Raw genomic sequence first — 21,318 nt, forward strand, 5'->3', positions numbered from 1 at the left:
TTTCCGTAGGGAGGATTTCAATCCTTCAACGAACCATCGTTTTTTCAAGCCCTCAACCGATTGGCTTTCCATTTTACCCAACAATTCCTTCAGTCTCCTGTTGTATGCCCGTACTGTCTCCTTGGTACCTTGTTTGGTACTGTATATCTCCGTTACAATTTCGTTGTCATCACGGAGCAACCGAAACTCCTCTGTGAATTCCTTCTGTAGGTTGGCCAACGTGGCCACTTTTTGCTTATCTACATCGAAGTACCAATCTATGGCAACTCCACGTAACGTGGCTGGGAACTGTTGTACCCAGTCATCCTGGTCTATTACTCCGTTGGCAGACCAAATGGTTTCACATGTACGGCAGTGTCGTAAGGGGTCTTCCTTGCCGTCCCCTGTGAACTTTAGCAATTTTTGTTTACTCGCCATCCCGGGTCGTCTTCCTGGGGGCGGTTGTGTCTGTGTCTATGATCCTGCGCTGCTTCCTCCAGTGGCGTCGGTGGTGTGTCCTGCGTGGGCGACTGGAGGTACAGTGTTTTGCCTATCGTGTGTGGCACCTACACCCGTATGGTTGCCCTCCCCTTCGCTCTCACACGCACCCACTCCTGGTTCCCGTTGGTGATCTTCACTCCGTGGCGTAAGGGATAAGTTTCTAAACTGATCCCGAGTCTCCTCGACTAGATTTCGCCGTAACCTTGTTTCTTCCAGAAACTCTTCGTGGCTCCGCGTCCTACAATGATCTGGCGATGCATAGAAATTTCCGTCGGCCTCTACACCCTCCGTGACACCTCCTTGGTTCCCCTCGGGCCACCCTTCGGCAGGTCGTCCTTCGGCAAGTTGCCTCAGCCTCCGTCTACGTTCTACTTGCTGCTCTAGAATCAAGGCCCTCTGCGCGGCCTCCCACTCGTCCGTTTCTGGTTTTTTATTTCTATCTTTATTCAATAGGTTTGGCATTAATTGTCGCACATTTCCATAACTCACAATACATAAATCAAAACATGTCTTTATTAATTCATCTGCTCAAATACAACTCATGTCAATGACACTTTTATTTGAAAATAAAAAGTTCAAGGTTCAATTCCCTCCTGGCCTGGCGCCATCCTATTCCATTTCCCGTCGGCTGTTTTCTTCGTAGTGTCGAAGGATCTGTTGGCGTCGCTCCTCCTAGGCAATCTCCTCCAGGTGAGCCTGTTGTGCCAGCGATGCCTGTGCAAGCAACCGGGGGAGGTGGTTCATCAACCGGTTTACTGCCGGGCTAACCTCCAGAGCTGTCCACACGACACTTGGTGGGATTTCCGCTTCCGCCGCCTCTCGTCGGACGTAGGTCTGGATGGCTACCTAGAGTAGAATTGAAAATTCTCTCGTTGTCGTGTCTTCTCCTGTGTAAAGTTCTGTACACGCGTCGTCGGCCTCTGGGTTTATTTCACCAACGGGTAGGCCCATTGTGTGTGTGCACCATCCGTGTCTTCCGTTCTCGAGTACGTCTAGGCAACGGCGCCAAATATTTACCCTCTCGGGTGAATACTTAAAGCATAAAGTACGTAATACAGAACAATGCCATAGATATCAGACAAGTATCAAATATGTTATTCTATTCATAATTCGTGTTCTTCACAAGTTACAATCAGGAGTATATAAAGATACCGAGTGGGTGCGAGCGCCAACCGTCGCACCGCACCTGCCACCCCTCGGTTGCCAACTAACAAACCCAATTACGACTTAATTAACTATTCTTATTCCTGTATACAATAATGCGGCTAACAACATGGCATCATCAGAGAACAAGTGGTTTCAATCAGATCACATTTTGGAGTCCCGGGGCATTTTAATGAATAAAATAGGAAATAATACTTATTTCCTAAGTTTGGGATTTAATTAAATAAATAGTTGAAGTGATTAGTTTAATCACTTAAACTTTATAATAAGGAATAAGTGGTCTTGGGTCCCACCTCCCTAGGCCAATGAAGTAATAAATTATTGTTAATAACTTTGGCCCTCTTTTATGAATAATAGACCCTTCATTATGGATCGAACTCTAGGAAGGGAAAATTATGTTATCATAATCAAACATTAAAATAAAGTACATTTTATTATTATTTCAAAAAGCTTTTGGAGGGAAAAGGATCCACCATTTGAGAGGGAAAAAAAAAGAATGAATAAAAAGGAAAGGAGGGAAAATTGTTTCATTACGGTTGAGGATTATTTTAATATGGGAGACTATGAGCTCTGAAAAAGAGTGTTGCAGCAGCAGAAACCCTCAAGAACGTCCATTCTTGGGAGTTGGGAAGTCTGGACGTAGCCCTACCCTCACATTCTGAAGGGAATTCATCATTTTCAACAGCAAGTTCATCATCCCAGGGATAGATCTGATAGATTAGTTCACTGAGGTGCAGGAAAGGAGACAATCTCGAGAATCAGAAATCAGTTTTGAGCCTGCAGCAGCATTTGCTGATTGTTCTCAGCCCAGTCGTACCTGCAAACATCATTCCAGCAGCCGTACAGAGCCTGTTCTGAGTATCTGGTGGTGAAATTAGCAGATCCTGTAAAGAAAGAAACTCAGTAGCATCATTGCAATGCAGATCTGGGCGTTGGAAGGAGAGTTCTGAAGATTCCAGACTTGCTGGGCGAAAACCACACTAATCTGGGCCGTACAAACACCAATATCAGGCTGTACAGTACCTGCAGTAGCTCCATCCTTGCCTGGTACGGACCATTAATTCATTGGATTGTGTAATTCTGGTTTATTGAAATTAAAGTCAGGGGTTTGAAGTTTACATTTGTTGGTAATTATTTCTCTAGAAGTTCATTGTGGTTTCTAGTTTTTTTTAATTCACTGTTGCAAATAGTTATCAGTCACAAGCATTGCAAAAAAATCCAAAAAAAAAACAGAAAACCCTCAAACCAAAAAAATAAAAAACAGAGAGAAAATTAAAAATTCAGATTTCAACGAGAATCACTTCCAGATCTTGGTTCAGAAATGGCATCCTAGAGTGCCAGTTACAATGGTATCAGAGCTTTCAGTATCCTGCTATCCTGTGAACAGCCAGTTGAATGACTGAACAGCAGTATCAGACTTACACCAGAAGGGGAAACAGCAGGTCAGACCAGATGGCTGAGAAGGATAAGGAAAGACAGAGATCAACCAGTCCAAACACCAGGATTGAAAAGAAATTTGATACAATAATGGACATGATGTCTCAGCTATTGGGACAAATGGCCAAACAACAGTCACCGCGTGAGGAGTGACCTCAGCACACATCATACTCAGCTGAGACCAGCAAGGCACAAGGTGAACGTACTGCCTCTAGTTCAGTACAGTGACCCCTACAGCCTGTCTTCACTCCACGAGAGGAGACACCAGTCCCACAGGGACGAGTTCAGGAGGCACAGGTTTCATTATCGGAGGAGATTAGACAACACTATACAGAGTACATGACTCTACCCCCTGAGGTCAGGGAATTATTGACTTTGGATCAGTTCTTGGGGCAGAAGAACAGTAGGATTGGTTCAGCAGGAAGAGCAGAATACAGGACCAACCAGGGACACAGAGACTTTCAGCATATGGTGGGCAAATTGACTCTACCTTATTTTGATGGTAGTGGTACATGTTCAGCCCGTGCTTGGGTTCAAAAGTTGGACAACTACATCTCTTTGAGACCCATGCCTGAGGAGGAGGCAATCAAATTCGCCACATTGCATCTGGATGGGATAGCACACGAGTGGTGGTACCATGGGCCGATTACCTTGGGACACCGATACATCACCTCATATGATGAGTTAACCAATAGACTCATCAAACATTTTGATCATAAGGATCCAGAGATGTTTTTCAGAGAGTTAGCACAGCTCAAGCAGTATGGTTCCTTGGAGGCTTACATTTCAGAGTTTCAGAGGTTATCCGTTATGGTTCCAGATATCACTAAGAGGAGGTTGATTGTATTGTTCATTGAGGGGCTTGCAGACCCATTACGCAGTTGGGTTAGAGCCTTTGATTCACCTTCATTGCAGCATGATATGAAGAAGGCCAGAAGCATGGAGCATGCTGATTTGAAGCATAAGTCTTCCTCCAAACCTTTTCAAAGTAATAATGACAAAAAACCCTTCCACAAAAATTCAGATCAGCAAAAGAAACCTTTCCAAAAACACAATGAGGAGTCCTTAAATGACCTTAGAAGAAGAAATCTTTGCTTCAAATGCAACGAACCATGGGACCCCAAGCATAAGTGTGCTTCTAAGGGAAAAGCAAACCAATTGGAGTATTTCTCAGGTGATGATGCCAGTTCTGAAAATTCAGACCAGCATACTGAAAATGAGGACAGCGGTGGAGAAAATGCATCAGAAGGGTCCGATAAGGGGTTGGAAGAGGACAAACCTATGGCACGCTTGTCTAGCATTCAGAGAGAGGCTTCTTTCAGGATGAGGGGAGTCTTAGCAGGGCAGAGGGTGGTTACCTTACTTGATACAGGAGCCACACATAATTTCATCAACGAGGGCCTCATTGCCAAACGTGGGATTCAGACAAAGGAGTTTGAGGGTTTTAGAGTGAGAGTAGCTGATGGCTTCATTCTCACGTGCTCCAGGAGAGTTCTCAACCTCCCTTTGAGGTTGAATGATTATGAGTTCAAGGCTGATTACTATGTTGTGGGATTAAAAGAGATGGAAGTCATCCTGGGGATGAAATGGCTTCATCAGATTGAGGAGTTCTACCTCAATGTCCGCACTATGGAGATGAGGTTTGAAATAGATGGGAGGAAGCATGTTTTGCGGGGTATGACGGGTGGGAGTGTACGTATAGTTTCCTTGAGGATGGAGAGACTGATTTGTCATGAGCAGGTTGAGTGGGCAGCAGAGTGTGTGTTGATGCCTACTACAGTTGAGCAGCAGAAGCGTGAGTACCCCCCACAGATTCAGCAGATGTTGACTAAACACAGTAAGGTGTTTAGTGATATTCCACCAGGTAGACCACCTGATAGAGGGATTGAGCACATTATAGAGTTGGAGGGGTCTAAACCCATTATCATCACCCCATATAGACACCACAAGCGACTCAAGGATGAGATTGAGAAGACCATCAAGGAGTTGCTTGATATGGGGCATATTAGACCCAGCAAGAGCCCCTTCGCATCAGCAGTTGTCTTGGTGAAGAATGTTGTTGTGTAGCTAGGTCGGATCCCTTCTAGGACCGACCTAGTGCACAAAATGCGAAGTGCCCTGTCGGCCTTGGCATTTGGTTATCTCAGTTGTACGAGTCTAATTTGGGGCAGGCCCTATTTTGGGCAAACCACTTGTGTGTAACTTGTGATTAAGTTAAATGTAACTTGCAACTAAGGGAGACTCATATGTAACTTGTAATATATAGGTCTGACCCTATCCTTGGCGCCAAAAGTATATGGCCGACTTGAGGTCTATTAAGAGGTATTGATTCATATATATGCAAGGTCATGATGGCATCAATAGACATGAATTCAATAACATGAAGGACATGTAGTGTGCTTGGGGGTGACGATAAGAGCTTATCGTCTATGGTTGGGAAGGCAACAGATCTGATGTTTGCCTGTGGTTAACGAGCACTACCATAAAATCAACATGGTATCAGAGCGGGTTCCTTCTATAGAGCCTAATCGCTTGAAGGTAGATCCTGTGCTTTTGAGGAATTTTTAGAAAAGTTCATCCCTTGATCACAAGGGAAGGAGGTTGGCAGACTGCGAATGAGAGCGCAAGCTCAACAAAAATCTAATCTGTGAGAAAATTTAAAGGATAAATGCTGACGGTGGAGCATCAGTTTTATTTTGGAAGGTGGAACAATTTGTAACGCTTTCGATAGTTTAGTTTAGCAATGGCCACCACATCAAAGACATTCGTGTTGTCCATTACCGTGGCTAGATTCCGTCCAAGCACACATTGGAAAGAAATTCCATGGTTGTTCGTCCAATACATTGGCCATCAAGATATTTTCACCTCCGCACCATGTCCATGACCACGAAGGTTCGAACGACAACGACATAAAAGAAGTCCGCCGGCCTACTTTTTTGGTCAAACATGGCGATGTGATGCTCACGTGGGACCTTGATGTTCGCTTTCCCTTCTCAAGCGCAAGCATACATCGGCACCTCCACTTCTTCAATTTGATGTTGTTCTTCATGGAATTTGGCGTCAAATTCGTGCTCACCTTCGTAGACATTGTTATGATATAACGCGGAGATTCATAAAATTTAGCTGCTAATAGAAATTGGACACACAAAGCATAAATTAGAGTTTGCGAAGAGAAATTGGAGGCGCGGAGTAGAATTTTGGAGCTGCAAAGGAAATTATGAGCAGCTCTTCGATTCGATCAAGGTTTGACATTGACCTTGCTTTGTATAATGGCGGCATCAAAGCACATTGCCTTGAGCTGCAGGGCACAAAATAAAGCATCTTTAGATTGCAAGAAAGCTGATCCCAATCCCAAGAAGTGTTTGGATAAAGGACGGGATGTTACCAAATGCGTGTTCAACCTGATGAATCAAAGATTACATTCAAGGAAGGAAGGAAGATTGCATTTCTTCAAAGAGGAAGAATTAGCATTCAGAGGGAGTCTGACATATCGTCATAAGTAACCTTGGACGATGAGGTCAGAAGATTGATTTCAGCTCCAAAGGGAGCTTGACGCTTCAGCTTCAGAGGGAGCTTGGCATTTCAGCTTCAAAGGGAGCCACGTCATCATGAAGATTGTGTTAATGAGTTATTCTCTGTGAGGGAGAAGTTTGAGGTGCAATCGCTTGTTAATGAGTTCTTCTCTGTGAGGGAGAAGTTCGAGGTGCAATCCCTTGTTAATGCATTCTTCTCTGGGAGAAGTTTGAGGTGAAAGCCCTCGTTCCACCCTCTGCGAGTAGGCATGGTGTGTAAAGTTATTTCAATTTCAATTAAAGAACAAGTTATGAACTATGTATGCTATAAATGTATATAAGGAATTATGTTGATGTCTAATAATTCTGATTTTATCTGCAGGTCTGAAAGAGAGAGATCATTTTATGTTTTCTATATCATCTCCAAATGAATTCAATTGGTATATATATCATTTAGGCAACCGGTCAATTGGTGTATTGACCGGTCATGCCTTTTAGGCATGACCAATCAATGCACCCATTGATCGGTGCCTTTGTAATTATACCATTAACACAAGGCTGTTTATCGGTTCAAAACCTTGATAGCATATTGTAATATAATATAATGATTGATCAAGATAATGAATCGGTTCATGTAAACACCGATGATTCAAAATGCACGATGTATGTAATCCAACCGGTGCAGTTGTTAACCACTGTTAATTCCAAATGAAGCGGTGTATGTATTAAGCCCGATAACAAATATGCCCGATGATTAAGCTCGATAACAGATGTGGATCGGTGCCAATAGTTATGCACCCGATAGCAAGTATGTATCGGCTAATAACCCGATAACTTATAGCATTTAATATGCTAAGCAATGTTTGTAAAATCCGATAATCATATGCAATATAAGTTTAGACATGAAGCATGTAAATAACAGAACAAGGAAGGTTAGAAATATCTTATCTTGCATAAGCTACCATGCATTAACACTCCCTCTTAGCTTTGGAAGATAGATAAGGCAACCTGCATCACATTTCCTTTTCATAACTAAGATAATGTCAATCAACAAAAATCATTTATACATGAGAAGTACCATCAAGACATATGATACAAAATAGAAGAACATCACTTGAGTATGTGACATAAAGTATTATTTTAACATGTGATAAAAGTAAGAGAATCATCACCTGATCATGTGAGAAATCACCAAAACATGTGATTTGTAAGATTCATCGAGATATCATCTAACACGTGATATTAGTATTGCCTAACACGCAATACTTAAGGATAAGTCTATGAGAAAGGTTAGTTTCTCATCATATCCAAGTTGTGATAAGTGCAATAACATTTGTAAATGTTTATCACAACATAGTCATGGCAAATCCATGACTTACCAGAGATCCAATCATGATCAATGGTTGAGATATCACCTACACGTGATATCAGTATTGCCTAACACGCAATACAAGGATAACCATATGAGAAGTGCTTAATTTCTCATTATATCCAAATTGTGATAATGCAATAACATTTGTGCAAATGTTGTATCACAACATGGTCATGGCACATCAATGACTTACCAGTGATCCAACATGATTACTGGTTTGACTATCATAAGATCGTCACCTCATGATGTCTACATACAAGTGTTCAGTATCTGAGAGATCGTCACCTCTTAGATATGAACACAGGTGGCAAGAAGCCAAGAGATAGTCCAGACATGACAAAGAAGTTTACACATTAAACATCTTAAATATATGTAAGTATAGATTACAAAGCAGATTACCTTTCTATCATACCTAAACCCTTTCTGAAGTGATCAACCTTCACTCTGGAAAGTGGTTTGGTCAGAATATCTGCAGTCTGATCTCCTGTACACACATATTCTAACTTTATCACATTCCTGTCAACCATATCTCATACATAGTGATATGGAATCTCAATATGTTTGGACCTATCATGAAATACTGGATTTACAGAAAGTTTTATACAGCTTTGATTATCACACTGAATAATTGTAGGTTTCATAGGTTCTCCAAATAATCCCACGAGCAATTTCCTTAGCCATACTGCTTCTCAGGCAGCCATTGAAGCTGCAATATATTCAGCCTCTGTGGAACTCTGAGCTACTGAAGATTGTTTTCTGCTGATCCAGGATATCATGGCTGACCCTAAACTGAAGCAACACCCTGAAGTGCTCTTTCTGTCAGTCACACTGCCAGCCCAATCTGAATCTATAAATCCATGTAGATCTATGTCAACCTTTTCATATTTAAGACCAAGCTTTAGGGTACCTTGTAGATATCTCATTATATGCTTTACTGCAACCAGGTGTATCTCCTTAGGTTCACACATGAACTGACTTAAGGCATTAACAGCATAGCAGATATCTGGCCTTGTATTTACTAGATACATCAGGGACCCAATCATCTGCCTGTATTGAGTGGGGTCAGTAGGTCTTGATTCTGCTGCTGCTTCTTTAAGTTTATGGAAGTTGGTTTCCATAGGAGAGGTCATGGGTCTGCAGTTTAGCATTCTAAATCTTGTCAATATGTCCAAGGTGTACTTCCCTTGGTTCAGTACAATATTATCAGAATTCTGCCATACTTCCAATCCTAGGAAGTAATGAAGAAGCCCCAAGTCTTTCATATCAAATTCTGTGGATAGATCTTTCTTGCATTGATCTATTAGGTGATTATCTCCTGTAATTAATAAGTCATCAACATATAAAATTAATATTAACATATCACCTTTATTTCTTTTGAGGTAGAGATTAGGATCTGCATCATTCTTAGAGAAACCCAGCTTTGAGAGGTAGGTGTCAATTCTTTCATACCAAACTCTGGGAGCCTGTTTGAGCCCATAAAGAGCTTTCTTGAGTCTACACACATGAGACTTTGCATCATGAATTTCAAACCCTTCAGGTTGCTCTAAGTAGACTTCTTCCATGATCTCGCCATTTAGGAATGCTGTCTTAACATCCATCTGATGTACCTTCCACCCCTTTGCTGCTGCAATGGCTAGGACAGCTCTTACTGATGTGTACCTAGCAACAGGTGCAAAAGTTTCTTCGTAATCTATTCCTTCCTTCTGTGAGAACCCTCTAGCTACAAATCTGGCCTTGTGTTTTTCAATACTGCCATCTGCAGCATGCTTGATTTTAAACAACCATTTAGAAGACACTATAGACTTCTTGGTTGGCCTAGGAACGATCTCCCAAACATCATTCTTCATAATGGACTGATATTCTTCAGTCATGGCATCTATCCATACTTTATGTTTGAGTGCATCTGAAACATTGTTAGGTTCAGCTTTAGAGAGATCATTCATAAGTGCAACATAGTTGATGAATTTATTAGGCCTCTTGCTTTCCCTAAAGGTTCCTGAAGGAGCAGCGAACTTCTGAGCTTCTGCTATAGTTTTGGTGGCCCATAGTGGTCTTTTCTTGTGATTATCTATAGGTGGGTTTTGTGTTTCACTTATAGTTTCCTCAAGATACTCCCTCTGAAGCTCAGGAGTAGGTTCTTCTTCTAGGTTAGAAGTAGGATTATGAATTTCAGGTTCTATTGTATTTTGAGCCCTTTTGAAGGCTAAATCTTCTTCGAAGATTACATCCCTACTGAGTTCAATATTTCTCTGTCCTTGTACATAGATTCTGTAGGCTTTAGAAGTTTCACTGTATCCTACAAGTATTCCCCTTTTTCCAGAGGGTTCTAGTTTTAGTCTTTTCTCTTTAGGTACATGAATATAGACCGGACACCCAAATATCCTAAGATGGCTGATATCTGGTTTTGTTTTGGTAAAGACTTCCTCAGGAGTTTTATCTTCAAGGTGTGAATGAGGACATCTATTTTGTATGTACACGGCAGTGTTTGTTGCTTCTGCCCAAAGGTTCAAGTTTAGATTTTGATCTAGTATCATGGCTTTGGCAGCTTCTACTATGGTCCTATTTTTCCTTTCAGCTACTCCATTTTGTTGTGGATTATAAGGTATTGATAACTCCCTCTTAATCCCAGAATTTTTACAAAAGTCTTTAAATAGTTCTGATGTGTATTCCCCCCCATTGTCAGTTCTTAAGGTTTTAATTTTGTTTTCAGAGAGATTTTCTGTTAATGTTTTAAACTCTTTGAACCTACTTAGGATCTCTTCTGATTCTTTACATTTCAGAAAGTAGATCCACGTCTTCCTAGAGTAGTCATCAACAAAAATTACATAGTACAAAAATCCCCCTAGCGAGGGTACGGACATAGGTCCACATACATCAGAATGAATTAACTCCAAAACTTTGCTAGTTTTCCTAGTACTATTCTGAAATGCATTTTTGGTATTTTTACCTAAGGCACACCCTTTGCAAGCCTCTGAATGATATTGCTTCAACTTAGGTAGACCTGTGACAAGGTTTCCCATGGTTGACAAAGCTCTATAATTCAGATGACCTAATCTCCTGTGCCATACTTCATTTGCATTAGTTGCTTCATGGATCAATGCTAGATTGGGCTCTGTACATAGCTCATACAAATAGCCTTGTCTTCGACCAATGACCTTAGCGTCTTTGATGGAGGATCTCTTTGGCCAAGCCAACACCTTGTTTTCCATGAAGGTCACTCTGTATCCTTGATCTTCTAGTGCTGATATGGAGATTAGATTTCTTTTGATGCCTGGAACATATAGTACTTCTTCAAGTCGTAGTGACATGCCTGACTTCAGTTTGATGGTGCAGGTTCCAATTCCTCTGACTGGATGTGAAGAATCGTCTCCGATGGTTACTTCCTCATCATCTTTCTCTATCATGGAGTCTAGTATTTCTCTAAAGCCGGTGATGTGTCTGGATGAACCACTGTCGATCACCCATGAGTTAGATTTGTTTGAAGTATGGCTTGTAAGTGCTGAGTAGAGGACATAGTTCTCGGAGTCATTTTCTTTTCTAGATTTCTTCACTTTTGCAAATGTGGCTTGCTTCCCTTTCTCCGGACAGTTTGCAACATAGTGTCCGAATTTGTCACACCTATAACATTGAACATGTGATAGGTCTTTCTTAGAAGTGTTCTTGCCTTGTTTGGCTTTTCTTTTCTTGAATTGCTTCTTTTTGTACCTTTTATTGATGTTTGTATTTAGGACTTGCAAGTCTTCATCTATATTCTTCTGTTTTATTCCTACTTTGTTCAATCGGGATTCTTCTTGTAGACAGTCATCTCTTAGTTTTTCAAACTTAGGATATTTGGACCTTACACTGATGCCTTGGACGAATGTGCTCCATCCACTAGGCAACCCATCTAAAGCAATGAGTGTTAGTTCTTTGCCTCGGATCTCGTAGTCCAAAGTTGCAAGTTCATCTTTTAGAACTGATATCCGCATGAAGTAGGCGTTGATTGTCTCCCCTTTGTTCATGGTGATATGATTTATTTCTCGTTTTAGTGCTAGAGTACGACTTGCATTTGATATCTCAAATGTCTTTTCAAGTGCCTTGAACATTTTATAAGCCGTCTCCTGCTTTCTAATGATGGGCATTATATTATTTCTTACCCCATCCACTATTATTTTAATAGCCTTATCATTTCCCTCGATCCATGTGGATTTCTCGGTTTCATCTTCTGGTTGTGCACTTTCAATTTGGACATATGAATCAACTTTGTTTTCTCTTAAAATCATTTTGATTCTAAACTTCCAAGCTGAAAAATCTTCGCTACCTCCGAGTCTATCTTCGAATCTGATAGCGTTGGCCATTATGGAAATGTAATGTAGTTTGTAACTTAGTCCTTGAATTTTATCAGAATTGAATAGCCTTAGGTTCGATTACCTTGGCTCTGATACCATGTAAAGTTATTTCAATTTCAATTAAAGAACAAGTTATGAACTATGTATGCTATAAATGTATATGAGGAATTATGTTGATGTCTAATAATTCTGATTTTATCTGCAGGTCTGAAAGAGAGAGATCATTTTATGTTTTCTATATCATCTCCAAATGAATTCAATTGGTATATATATCATTTAGGCAACCGGTCAATTGGTGTATTGACCGGTCATGCCTTTTAGGCATGACCGATCAATGCACCCATTGATCGGTGCCTTTGTAATTATACCATTAACACAAGGCTGTTTATCAGTTCAAAACCTTGATAGCATATTGTAATATAATATAATGATTGATCAAGATAATGAATCGGTTCATGTAAACACCGATGATTCAAAATGCACGATGTATGTAATCCAACCGGTGCAGTTGTTAACCACTGTTAATTCCAAATGAAGCGGTGTATGTATTAAGCCCGATAACAAATATGCCCGATGATTAAGCCCGATAACAGATGTGGATCGGTGCCAATAGTTATGCACCCGATAGCAAGTATGTATCGGCTAATAACCCGATAACTTATAGCATTTAATATGCTAAGCAATGTTTGTAAAATCCGATAATCATATGCAATATAAGTTTAGACATGAAGCATGTAAATAACAGAACAAGGAAGGGTAGAAATATCTTATCTTGCATAAGCTACCATGCATTAACATGGTGGAGATGCATTCTTCTCTGGGAGAAGTCTGAGGTTAGAGCCCTCGTTCCACCCTATGCGAGTAGGCATGGTGGTAATGCACCTTTCTCTAGGAGAAGGTTGAGGTGAAAGCCCTCTTCCACCCTCTGCGAGTAGGCATGGTGGTAATGCACCCTTCTTTGGGAGAAGGTTGAGGTGAAAGACCTCTTCCACCCTCTATGAGTAGGTATGGTGGGTATCATGGAAGAAATTCCATGATGTACTTGTTCACCCTCTAGGAGTAGCTATGGTGAATGTATTATTCATGGGAGTAGCAATGGTGGTAGTCACTGTGACTTAGTTATTCAGAAGGAATCCCCCCTAGCTAAGAGGGAGTGTTGTTGTGTAGCTAGGTCGGATCCCTTCTAGGGCCGACCTAGTGCACAAAATGCCAAGTGGCATGTCGGCCTTGGCATTTGGTTATCTCAGTTGTATGAGTCTAATTTGGGGCAAGCCCTATTTGGGCGAACCACTTGTATGTAACTTGTGATTAAGTTAAATGTAACTTGTAACTAAGGGAGACTCATATGTAACTTGTAATATATAGGTCTAACCCTGTCCTTGGCGCCAAAAGTATATGGCCGACTTGAGGTCTATTAAGAGGTATTGATTCATATATATGCAAGGTCATGATTGCATCAATAGACATGGATTCAATAACATGAAGGACATGTAGCGTGCTCGGGGGTGACGATAAGAGCTTATCGTCTATGGTTGGGAAGGCAATATATCTGATGTTGCCTGTGGTTAATGAACACTACCATAAAATCAACAAAGAAGAAGGATGGGACACTCCGTATGTGCATTGACTACAGGGCCCTCAACAAAAAGACAATAAAAAATAGATATCTGATTCCCCGCATAGATGAGTTGATTGATGAGTTACACAGGGCATGTTACTTCTCCAAGATCGACTTAAGATCTGGTTACCATCAGATTTGGATGAGGGAGCAGGACGTGGAGAAGACAACATTCAGGTGTCACTGTGGGCACTTTGAGTTCTTGGTTATGCCATTTGGCTTAACCAATGCACCCGCTACATTTCAGTCTTGTATGAACATGGTGTTTCAGAATCAGCTGTGGAAATTTGTATTGATTTTCTTTAATGACATCCTGGTTTATAGTCGGTCTTGGGATGACCACTTGGAACACTTGGACAAGGTGTTGGATATATTGGAGAGGGAGTCCTTGTATGCCAAGGAGTCCAAGTGCGAATTTGGTATGACAGAGCTGCTCTACTTAGGGCATATTATCAACGTAGAGGGTGTTAGAGTTGATCCAGAGAAGATCCGAGCTATCATGGATTGGCCTCCACCCAAGAACCTTACTCAACTTAAGGGGTTCTTTGGGCTTTGGGTTCTTTGGGCTTTGTGGCTTTTACAGACGCTTCGTCAAGGGCTTCTCACAGCAGGCTGCTCCACTTACAGACTTGACGAAGAAGGGGGAATTCCATTGGTCAGAGGAGGCACAACAATGTTTTGACAAGTTCAAACGATTGATGAGTTCATGTCCAGTGCTAGCCATCCCCGATTTCACTAGACCGTTTGAGCTTCAATGTGATGCTTCAGGTGAGGGAATTGGAGCAGTGTTGATGCAGGATAAGTACCCGATTGCCTTCGAGAGTAGAAAGTTGAGAGGTCTAGAGAAGAGTTACAGCATTTATGATAAGGAGATGTTAGCCATCATGCATGCATTGGCTAAATTCAGGCAGTATCTTGTGGGAAGCAAATTTGTGGTTAGGACAAATCACAACAGCCTGAAGCATTTCCTAAATCAAAGGGACCTCAATGATAGGCAGCAAAAGTGGGTGAGCAAATTGCAGGCCTATGACTTCGATATTCAATATGTCAAGGGCAAAAAGGACATGGTTGTTGATGCCCTATCTAGGAGGCCATATTTATGTGCTCTCGGAGAGGTCATGGAGGATTGGTATGGACTGATTTGTGCAAAGTATGTGAAGGATACATGGGCGACCAGCATTATTGATGGATCAATGCAGGATGACAGATACTCCGTTGTAAATGAGCTATCATTCACAAAGGGAGAATATGGTTGGTACCCTATTCAGAGTTGAGGAAGAAGATCTTGAAAGCCTTTCATGATGCTCCCATGGCAGGACACCCTGGTTACTTTAAAACATACAGGAAGATTCAGGAGCGTTTTAAATGTAAGGGACTCAAGGGTGAAGTCCTCCAATATGTTATAGAGTATCCTGTTTGTTAGCAGAACAAGCAGGAGCATTCATTTCCAGCAGGACTATTGCAGCCCTTACCCATTCCTGATAGGAAATGGGAGTGTATATCCATGGATTTCATCACAAGCCTACCCAAAGCCCAAGGCAAGGACAACATTTTTGTAGTGGTTGACAAGTTGACCAAATTTGCCCATTTCTTTGCGATCACCACTACATATACAGCAATACAGGTAGCAAACCTGTTTTTTAGGGAGGTATTCAGACTTCATGGGTTGCCTTGGACTATAATCAGATCGGGAATGCAAATTCATGAGTCACTTTTGGCAAGCGTTGTTTAGATTGAGTGGCACAGAGCTGACACCGAGTACTAATTACCACCCACAAACTAATGGACAGCCGTGGATAGTGAGCAAATGGGTGGAAGGATACCTCTGGAATTACATTGCAGGGCAGCAAAAGGTGTGGGTTAAGTGGTTACACTTGTGTGAGTACTGCTATAACACCACTTACCACATGACTATTAGGATGACACCATTTATGGCACACTTGTGTGAGTACTGCTATAACACCACTTACCACATGACTATTAGGATGACACCATTTATGGCACTATATGGCTATGATGCACCTAGCTTTTTGGATTTGTTACTAGGAGATAGTAGGGTACTGTTGTGACGTTTTCACACATCGCCCCATTGCAAATGGGGACCCTTGCTTTTTTGTTTTTTTAGGGTTTTGTTAGTTAGCCTTTGCATTTTGAGTGCTGTCGGGGAGATCAATAGGATAGCATCTGAGGATCCAGAGCGAAAAGCGCTCCTGTCCCTCTCCAAGGGTCCAAGGCGAATCGCTCATGTCCCTCACCAAGGGTCCAGAGCGAAAAAGCTTAGTGGAGTCATTCCTGACCTTGTTTGGACAAATTGAGACATCAAAGGCATGATGGAGGACAAAATGAACGTGATAGAGCATCCAGACTTGATTAAGGACGATGAAATGATGAAGTATTTGTCTAGAAAGGTAAATTCGCTCCTGTCCCTCACTGAAGGACCAGAGCGATTTTATTCATATACACATTTTTAGACCTTGTTTGGACTCGAACTTTTATTCATGGCGTGTAAAGAGATGATATTTTCCTCAGCGAAGGAAATTTGAAGTGAAAAGTAAAAAGATTTGGCCCTGAGAGCAAAAATCACTCCTGTCCCTCACTGAAGGACCGGAGCTTGAATTCCAATTTCGCATTATCCTTGCAAGATTTAAGTGGTTTCGCGATTTGAGGAGGTCAAGGGAAGTATGTTAGTTTTTTAATTACAAAGGCATTTAATTAATTATTATTAAATTAAATTTAAGAAAGGGAGCGCTTGGGTATTATTTTAATGTTTTTATAAAGTCGGCCTCTTCTTTTATTAATTTTGTTTATTTTTGGTTCTATTTTACCAAGTCAGCCTATGGATAATGAAATGGTGAGCGCCTATATAAGAGAGGTGTGTTGAGCGATTTTAATCCATCATTCACTCATCATTTCAAATGCGATTTGGAAGGGCAAGGAAGGAGGTGCGAAATCTAGCTTGTGTGGAGCAAATTTCTACCAAGTGTGGAGACTAAGGAAGGCGAAATTCATCTTGAAGGCCATTGGAGAGGCGTATTTCTTGCTAGATTGGAGGATAATTTCCAGATTTTGAAGACATTTGAAGGCGAATTTCCAGATTTTTGAAGAGGACGATGGAGTTCTTTTCCAAGCTAAAGGGGGCGCATTTTGCTAAAGGGAGTCTTGATCTACATTTTGCCTAGCGAATTCTCCTATTTTTGCATCATTTTTTAGATTTAATTCCCAAGTGGAGGTATGGCGTAATCACCTTGGCACCATTTTTGAAGATTTAAATTTTGCTTTGAAAATCCTAAATTAGGAAATGATAACTCAAGATTTATCATGAGGTTTCCTAAATTAAAATCTTGAATCTTCCTTTTAAAGTTTAATTTTTAGATTTCAAGATATATTACTAATTTTGAAATGTTGTGTAGGTATCAAGATGGCGACTCCAAGCTCGAAAGATCTGCAAGTCGGAAGACTCTCCTCAAGGAAAATCAAGCCAGATCAAGGACGATCAAGCGAGGACAAGGGCGACCTCCTCTAGCCTAGCATCGACAAGGATGGCCTTCTTTGGACTAACGTCATCAAGGGCAACTTTCTTCGATCAAACATCAACAAGGGCGACCTTTTCCAATCCAGCATTCCAAGGCGAGGTACATCATCATCCTGCAAATCAAGGACACAAGAAGTTAGAACAAGGGTTCGTTGAGGAAGCAAATAGTTCCAGATGAATTAATTAAAGCTAGCTTCTCAACAACATCAAGTTGAATATCTACCAAGTTCCAAGTGTCAGACGAGGTGGCATCCTAGTCATCACTTCTCCAGTCAGTGTGGTCCACCTCAGCATGTCCAGATTCAATGTACCTAACTCATGGAAGGTGGCACAAACTCCGATGTACCTACCCCGGCTATCCATTGGTCGATTTTTCTAGAGAGGACATGTGTCCAAGCAATATAATTTTATCATCGGTCAAGCATTAAATGTTATGTAATGGTTGTAACAAACCCTAATTAGGGTTTTTATTATTGAATCTTGGCCATTGATCTCAAATTGATCTTAGCCATCGAATTGTATTGTGGGCACTATATAAGCCCTGGCATTTCATTTGTAAAGGCTAATTAGCAATAGTTAGAATAGTTAGGAATAGTTGGAAGCAGTTAGAAGATAGAGAGAGAATAGCAATTAGAGTAGAGTAGAGAGAGAAGGCAAAGATTGTTGCCAAGATGTTGTTGTAAAAGACTTGTAACTTCATTGAAGAAATGGTGAAATTTATGGGTCGATTCGACAATTTGCATGGTCTTTATACTTCTCATGTTTGATTTTATGATTAGATGAGTGGAAGAAATGTGCTTGATTGATGGTGAAATTCGTATATCCATACTACTAGCAGTTTGTTGATTGCAGACTTGCCTTGCGTAGTCAACTGGAATCATTCAGCTTAAGCTTAACTTCAATTGTCGCCTCTTCATCGATATGCATCAACCTGATGGTGTCTATGCCTGCAGTGATGATTTGAACATCATAAAGCTTTCCTTCGAAGATCGCACTAACCTTGTGGAGATGTTCCTATGATGTCAAAACAAGACTTAGTTAGAATTTCATCAAAGATCATTCATTGCTCTTACATTCTTAGTGTTAGGATTAGATCCTCTCCTCGCCCTCGTCTTTTTTCCTTTTTTCAAATCTAAGCTAGTGAAAATCCTGTGTTCCAGCAATATTCAAAGCAAATCAGAAGTTCAGGTATCAAATGTAAGTCCCCTTGTGATTCCAGCAAATCACATCATACCACAAAGAGCTTATCCACACGTAGAGACCCTACATACAAGAACCTTGAAGTCATCCCGATTGATCCTTTTCGCGACATCTTCAGCATTCGGAGGCTTTACTCAAGAGAGGATAAGGTACCTTTAGGTATTTTATTCTGTGTTTGATAGTGTACAAAATACACGTCAATAGGTACCTACAGAGATTTGCTACAGGAGAGTCGGGATATTGTCAGGTCATTGAAGGAGAACATCCAGAAAACCCAGAATCAGCAGAAGCAATATGCTGATCAAAAGCATGTAGAACACTCATTTGATGTGGGTGATATGGTGTACCTCATGCTACAGCCCTACCGACAGTCCACTCTTCGTAAGAGTGGTGCAGAGAAGTTTAAGACATGGTATTATGGGCCATTCAAGGTCATCAGGCGCATTGGAGAGGTGGCTTATGAGTTGGAGTTAACAGCTAACAGTCGGGTACACAATGTCTTCCATGTGTCTCGCCTCAAAAAGGCGATTGGGCATAATATGATTCCTTCTTCAGTTCTTCCACCCCTTGATGAGGAAGGGAAGTTGATTTTAGTCCCTAAGGGTATTTGTAGTACCCCTCCTCGATCAGACCCTTTTTGGACTTATGTTTGACTTCAGTTGGTTGTTCAGTGGATGCATTATTGTTGTATATTGATTCAGACTTTATGCGATGTTATTACATGCTTTAACTGGATATGTGGTGTATGTTTTCATGCAGTATTTCATTACTTATGTTAAATGTGATTTTATGGATTACTGACATGGACTGACATTTACTTTATATGTGCAATGTGTTATTTATATGTTTCGTGTTTGCAAGTGTATGGGATGCGAGGGGATGATTTTCTTTCACTCACTTCGGTGAGACAAGGAACGTCACGATTCTCCTTCATCGGTGTGCGTGTCGTGTCTGTTTGTATATTTGTATATATGCACATGTGGTTCTTTGATGCAGGACATTGCAGGTACAAGTACCGGGTAGGTACGGGGTATCGTCTCCACCTGGTTTCACAGGTCTGAGCATGCCCTATTTATCCAATGGGAGTGGAGGAGATAGTTGTTGGACTCTAACTTGACCCGCAATTACACTCATGTGAGTGTTGTCAGTCGGTCGTCTTTCTCGTTTGACCGGTGTGCAAGTCAGAGTGCTTTGGTATTGTCATTTTGCGAGTCATCGTTTGATCATTCCTCGTTTTGTGTGCTTCTAATTATTTGAATAGTTATTTAATTGAGTGAATGATGTTATTGCGTTGGCGTAATTAGTTAACTATTATGATCTTGAGTTTATTGATTCTATTTAAATGAGTTGCTAGAATTAAATGGTTAAATTTGCTTATTTTATTGTGCTAAGTTGTATTAAATATTGGGAAAAGAAATGAGTAAATGCCTTGCCATTTAAATATTTTAAATGCTTATGTTGAAATAAAGTATCTTGAGAAATAGAAAATAAATAAATAAAAACATTTCCCTTTTTACCTTTCTTATTAGCTTTTAGATTTTATATTGTTGAAAAAGAATTGTTTATGGAAAAGGTAAATCTAATTTCTTTGACTTTTTAAAATAGTTTATTCTGATTGGTGGAGAAAACTTTTAACCTAGAAAGTTTAGGTTGAAAATATATTTTTCCCATATATTCCTGGGAGTTCACGGGAAGAAGGGAGGCAGATTTTTGACTGCAAAATTTGGAAAACCATTTGGAAGGAGGAACCTAGAGTTGAAATTGGTATGCAAGGTTGGAAATCTTCTGCAAGTTTGCTTCCTGGATTGCTTTAAAGGTTGGTTAGTCTTCTTGTTTTGCAATTAAAAATTTGAATGTTGAGTTTTCTTCTTGTGTGTTCAAAATTTGTGAAATCTTATTGAAGATTCTTGTTGGATGTTGGATTTGAAAGAAAGAGTAGTTGTTATTGAGTTTTGTTGAATTCAAATCAAATGTGTGTATGTTGAAAGGAAATGGTTCAATTTTCTATTTGCTGTGTGTTGTATGTTCTTGCAAAATTTAGTTCTTGGATTATTTCCTCTAGTTTGTGTGGAAAGAAATAGATTTGGTTTTCTATGTGATTACAAGTTTCTATTTGCCCAAGATTTGGGGTTTATGTTGGCAAAAATTGTTAAATTGCCTCTTGCATGATGCAAAGATTCTTCCTGTGTGAGAAGAAGTGTGGAAATTAACCATATCCCTCTTATCTCTCTTAAATTCTTCTGATTTTGCCCAAGATCTTTATATATTTGGGGCTTTTGTGTTTTATTAATTTACAAAATCTCCTTATTAGAAATATCATGCCAAAAATTGAAATGCTATGCACTGGGTTTTTCTACCAGTAAATGCGAGGCAGGGGATGGTTTAATTTTTTTTTTTTTTTTTTTTTTTTTTTTTTTAAATTATAAACTAGCCCACGTGGTTGTTGTTTATAACTAGGTAAGATGGGTTCGGATTGCCTTAAGGCAACATCCGAACCCATATAGGACTGGGCCCTATCTTAAAGGGGTAACGTGCCCCCAAGTCAAGTCCGGCCCCATACCTCCACGCCACACTAAATGCACCACGCCTCAATAAAACAAATTGGCGCCAAAAGGATTAAGGCCGACTTGGGGTATATGGGATAAAGACTCATATAAATAAAGTTAAATTGCAAA

General features: G+C 40.5%; 2 protein-coding genes across 2 annotated transcripts in view; one reads left to right on the top strand and one right to left on the bottom strand.

Moving 5' to 3' along the window:
- LOC131037531 (uncharacterized) overlaps positions 1 to 21,318 on the bottom strand; it is a 47,374-nt gene that overhangs the window by 15,604 nt on the left and 10,452 nt on the right. The window lies entirely within an intron of this gene.
- On the top strand, positions 3,421 to 5,148 carry LOC131876635 (uncharacterized). The gene has a single exon (XM_059222078.1). It carries the CDS (start codon positions 3,421 to 3,423, stop codon positions 5,146 to 5,148), a length of 1,728 nt encoding a protein of 575 aa, XP_059078061.1.

This window comes from Cryptomeria japonica, chromosome 6 (assembly GCF_030272615.1).
Source record: "Cryptomeria japonica chromosome 6, Sugi_1.0, whole genome shotgun sequence".
Classification (NCBI taxonomy): Eukaryota; Viridiplantae; Streptophyta; class Pinopsida; order Cupressales; family Cupressaceae; genus Cryptomeria; species Cryptomeria japonica.

What these genes read in the sequence shown, in the direction of transcription:
- LOC131876635 (XM_059222078.1), top strand. Translation starts at nt 3,421, where the DNA reads ATGACTCTACCCCCTGAGGTCAGGGAATTATTGACTTTGGATCAGTTC.